The following is a 5,573-nucleotide window of genomic DNA, read 5'->3' on the forward strand; positions in this document are numbered from 1 at the left end:
AGAACAGACCAAAAAAATACGAATATACTGTAATATATAAATTCAGATCATTTATTCAATGAACATTTAATTTAATTAAACAATTTATTATTATATTTATCAAATTGATGTATCTCTCTCTCTCTCTCTCTCATTCTTTTATTTATATTGAATATTATATTAATAATACAAATTTTATATATGTGATATATTCTTTACTTTTATATATATCATTTTAATCTATCAATTCAGAACAGACAAAAAAAAAATACGAACATACTGTAATACATATTTAGATTTGAACACAAAAATAGATAATAATAATAATAATTTATATTAATCAATCATTCTGACCAATAGTAATAATGTAAAAGATATTTCAAATACTTTAAGTACTTTGAAGTCATTTAATATTTATATATTTACAAAGATTGACGTAGACTAAACGGGTTAAGTTGTTTTAATGAGTTAACCGATGGAAGTAGGGGTAAAATAAGAGAAAGAGATATAAATATATATATATATATATAGAAAGAGAGAAAGATAGATATATCACGGTTCGGAAGAACAAGTTAAGAGTGAAAGTTGACGGCTAAGTTTATACGAAAGGACAGAGATAGGTAGATTCACGCTTTGAAAAGATTTTCCGTGACACGCGTGCGTGCTAGCTAGCTAGCGTGTCAAAAGATATCATTGTCGATAAATAATAATTATTAGATTTTTATTACATAATATTCGGTGTATCCTTTTATATATCGAGAATATATTAATGTAATTTATATATTAATAATTTTATTATATTGTTATAATGAATTACCACCCAATAGATTATTATTTTCTCTCTTTTTCTCTATATTATTACATAAAACCATTTATTAACTTAAGATTATTTGTAGAAATTGTGAAAGTGCGTTTTAGCAATAGTTTCGTATATATATATATATAATTTGTTATTGAAAACAGGTATATGTATTCGAAGCTGACGAGGATCAAGGGGTTGACGATGAAAGGGCTGACAGAGACAAGAGAAAAATTGGTGTAGTTAAATTAGGTGTAACCAATGGCGTGATCAACTTCGTTTTTGGTGTAAGTCATATTATATATTGACATTAAAATGAAATAATAATAATAATAATATTAAATGAAAGAGACCATTAGATATATATGATATATGATATTTGTAGAAATTAGATGCATTCTTAGATGCAAAAACGAGAGCTTTGACTGTATTGGAAGATTCTAACAAAGCTAAAAATGCAGCTTTTGGTATAGACAATACTCAATCAGCAACAGGTCAATTTATTAGCAATCTAATATCTCAGAAGATTAAAGCTGGTACGGCAAGCATTGGTCCAGTTATAAACAGTGCCTCGACATTTATTAATTCTGCTGGAAGTGGATTGACGAGTGCATTCGTTTCGAAATTGGCACCACTCAGTTCTATTGTCAGTGGTCTTAGTAGTTCATCAGGTATAATATATAAATAACAAAACATATATATATATAATTCTTTTTATTATCATTGTGTGTATGGTAATTTGATTTTTTTTTCTGAATGATATAACATTTATATTAGGGTGAAACAAAAGTTTCGTGTTGAAACTGCATAATGGGTTGTTTGTATTCTATTTTTTTTTCTTTTGATTCATTTTAATATAAAAATACGATGATAATTCATTCGAATGAATATTTAGGAAGTTCGAGTGATAGCAACTCCGGGGGTGGATCCAACAACGGTGGTAGTGATGGTGGTTCTTCTGGATCAACAGGTTCCCAATTATTTGGTACCTTACTCTCATCGAAATTAGGAGCTCTTACTAGCTTAAGTGGAAGTAGCTCTGATAGTAGTGGTGGTTCCGATTCTTCTTCCAATGGAGATGGAAATAGTTCTGGTGGATCCGCTGGAGCATCAGCTGGAATTAATCTTGGAGCATTCGCAAATCTGGCAGGGGTAGGATTTTATTAATTGAATGATGCATTATTTTTTTTCTTTTAATTCTTTATCTGTGTGTGTGTGTTTCAGTTTGCAAAGTAATACGAGTACGGATTGTTCTCGAATTTTTTCCAATCAAATCTAAATTTCTTTTTTTATATACGTCTCGTCTATTATTATTTTTTTTTAACAATTTAATTTATCGAGAACTATACGTACTTCTTCTTCTTTTTTTTTCTCTTCTTTTCTATCCGCACAACAAAGATCTTTTTCTTTATTTCTTTCATTTATATTTCTTTTCTAGCACATCTACTGCTCTCTTTTTAGATAATTTTGAAGATGTACTTTGGATTTCTATTCTTTCGTATCACTCTCTCTCTCTCTCACTCTCACTCTCACTCTCTTTCTTGCACTAATCTTTCGATTTATGGTCAAGGTATAAAAGCTAATTAAAAATCTACGAAATGCTAAAGCTTTTAACTTTTGCATAATCATTATATAAACATACTTATTATCGATATTATAAATCAATGACAATGTTTCTTAACTAGTTAACTAATCACGTTGAAAAACCTTTTTTTATCTGGAAACGAAATCGGATTAAACAAAAAAAATAACTAAAAGATCAACTCGTAACGTAGCTTGTTTTTATGATAAAAAAAGTTGCACAAATGCATTGAAACAGTCGATAGCATTCGCGTTGCAACAAAATGCAATAATAATAATAATAATAATAATAGAGAGAGAGCTCTTTATGATTGGATAATAAATAGGGGGTCAAAGATTTATTTATCTTGTGATAATTAACATTATACCTGATGCTTATATTCTACCGCACGAAATGCTAATTTTTTTTTTTATTCATACTATACTGTTTCTTAATAACGATTTAAACATATTTCTAAAACAATATCTAAACATTAATTATAATCTAAACGATAATTAATTATTTATTAAGGAACAATTTTTTATTTTTTTTTATTTTTTTATATATATACCAAATATACAATCAAATATTCATTAATTGGCATTACAACAACAACAACAACAAAAACACGTAATAATTAACATAATCTAACATAGGACAATATTTGTCACAGTAACGCTAAACGAAACAAAGATAAATTACAAAAAAATAGATTGAATTAAAAAAGATAAAGCTCTGTTAACGAGTAACTGAATCTAGTCACCATTCATTATGCATAAACAGTACGACTACCAACCACCAAATCAGGCATAGTAATGGCTTTAATAAACTGGAGTATTGGAAATTTTGGACATTGGACACATCGTTCCAGCCCAGCTACGCTTGACAGGAGATGATCATCCATCCAAATGTGGGACATGCCATAAAAATAAATGAGAGAGAGTGAGAGAGAGTGAGAGAGAACAAAAAACCAATATGCCAAAAAATATTTATAATAATCGCAATCGAAACTAAAAGAAAAAGAAAGAGATAGAGAAGGATAGAGAAAGAAAAAAAAAAAAGAAATTCGCATAAGTGGACGAGAACATGATAGTTCCTATCTCATGTGTTTCATTGACAAATGGATTATCTATTTTTTTTTTGTTTTCATTTCTTATTTTCTAGCTCGGCCGATAAAACGTTAACGAGGACACTATTTTGATCTTCCCCCCCCCCCAAGTATACAGACTTGCAAGTGCAAGTGCAAGTCCCCCAGCCCCACCCCCCCTTCTGCGACGTGTTCTAATTATCGAGAAAATGTATGAAGCAAAAAGAAATGAAAGAAAAAAAATACCAATAAGCAAAGAATGCATTCGCACTCTCTTGCGTTTCGCCTAGGTTTTCTGTATCTGTAAATAATTTTTGTTTTATATTGTAATAGAGAGTATTATTTTTTTTGTTTGTTTTTTTTTTCTTAATTATTATTATTATTATTATTACTACTACCTTTTTAATTAACGATTCAATCATTTATTTAGAATCAACCTAGAATTTGTGTGTTAGGTGATGTAAATATAGTGCATATGTACGATTTGTTACGTATAATGCTTACGACGATGATAATGATAATAATAATGACAATAATGACAACGATGATGGATGGTGATGACGATGATAATGGTGATAGATAAATAATAATGATTATACGAAATAAACTTACTACCATTGTTTTGTGTATCACTTGTGAAGAGATGATTTTTTTAGTAAATTATAAAATCCTTCAACCCCCCCCCACCCCGTTTTAATTTTCCTATCACATAGTTCGTCTATCTTTATCTATCGTAAGATAAAATATATTTGTTTTTATTTCTTTAATAAAAATTTAGAAAAATTAATTCAATCGTATATTACATTAAAATTAAATCTCAAACATATATATGATTGTGTAATTTAATGGAATGAAATTATTTTTTATTGTGCAAAATCATATATATATATAACTGATAATAAATAAAAAAATTCTTTATAATTCTTTTATATAGTTACATCTTTCATCGTAGAAATAAATCGTCACGAACTTAGTCGTGTAAATATGCATGTATATGTATGTATAAACACATAGAGACAGACACACGACACACACATATATAAGCGTAGAAGTAGAGATAATCGAGAGATTTATTAAAAAAAAAAAAAGTAAAAATGATTTAAAGGTCGTTGACTAGTGAAAGTATTCAACAGTTGAACGAAGTAGCAAAGTAAAGTTAAATGATATATAAAGAGATTTCTCATTATATTGAAAACGCATTGTATTTGTTTAGAAGGCTGAAACGACTACGACAACGGAGGAAAACATCCCAATATTTGATAGGCAAAGAGTATCTTTGGAAATACCATCACCGGTATTTGGTTCGGGATTTACTTTGGTCACCAACATAAGTTCGATTCTCAACAGTGTCATTCTCGTAAGTGTTTAGAAATCCGTTCCGATTTTAAATCGATATTTTTTATCTTTAATTACTAATAAGACGAATAATCTAACATTTAAACGAGTTGTTTTTTTTTTTTTTTTAATATGAGAACACCGTTCACTCGATTGCAAAACGGCCCAATGGTCAACGTTGAGGTTAAATAAAAATTGTTACAATGATGCAAGGGAGAAAAAAAAAAAAAAGAATATTCCGAGCGTAGATCATTTGCAATAATTATTATTACCATGTATGAGATACGTTTTAAAAGTTGTATATATTTTTTTTTTGTTTTGTTTTACTTGCAAATATTGTAGAACTTGACTCTTTTTTTTTCTTTTTTTAATTTTGTTGCAATAATTACGAGTAATGTGGGTAACGAGAACTAGTTGTCCTCGATCAAAGTTCTTCGAGATAAAATCTAAGGCTTTTACACGCGAATTAAATCATAATTTTTAAACGAGTAGATAAACTATTTTTCATTTCTTTTTTCTTCCATTTATAAATACGTCAAACGAATTTTTCTATATTCTATAATTTAATTGTTACTTACGTAATTTCCTTTCTAACAATATAATAATCGCGTGGGAATCAAATAATAATATAGGTGTGAATTTATTAATAATAAATTAATTAGATTGAAATGGTTTTTTTTTTTTCAATGAACTTATTATCTTTCACGTTTCAGAATTCAGCCCGTCGAACACAGACACTCTTAGAGATTTTCAAGCCCTTCTTTCGAGGTATCTTCGCTATAAAGGGCTTACCATCGGATAATCCAAAATAA

General features: G+C 28.4%; 1 protein-coding gene across 1 annotated transcript in view; it reads left to right on the forward strand.

Annotated features, from left to right (window-relative positions):
* The window catches only part of LOC106785505 (P17/29C-like protein DDB_G0287399), a 6,441-nt gene extending 868 nt beyond the window's left edge, over positions 1 to 5,573 (forward strand). The window contains exons 2-6 of the mRNA XM_014746054.1: positions 943 to 1,065; positions 1,164 to 1,449; positions 1,674 to 1,930; positions 4,640 to 4,783; positions 5,475 to 5,573. Coding sequence (XP_014601540.1) covers positions 943 to 1,065; positions 1,164 to 1,449; positions 1,674 to 1,930; positions 4,640 to 4,783; positions 5,475 to 5,573 — 909 coding nt within the window. The remainder of the gene's footprint in view (positions 1 to 942; positions 1,066 to 1,163; positions 1,450 to 1,673; positions 1,931 to 4,639; positions 4,784 to 5,474) is intronic.

This window comes from Polistes canadensis, unplaced genomic scaffold, assembly GCF_001313835.1.
Source record: "Polistes canadensis isolate GaletaPanama2010 unplaced genomic scaffold, ASM131383v1 scaffold_52, whole genome shotgun sequence".
NCBI classification, from domain to species: Eukaryota; Metazoa; Arthropoda; class Insecta; order Hymenoptera; family Vespidae; genus Polistes; species Polistes canadensis.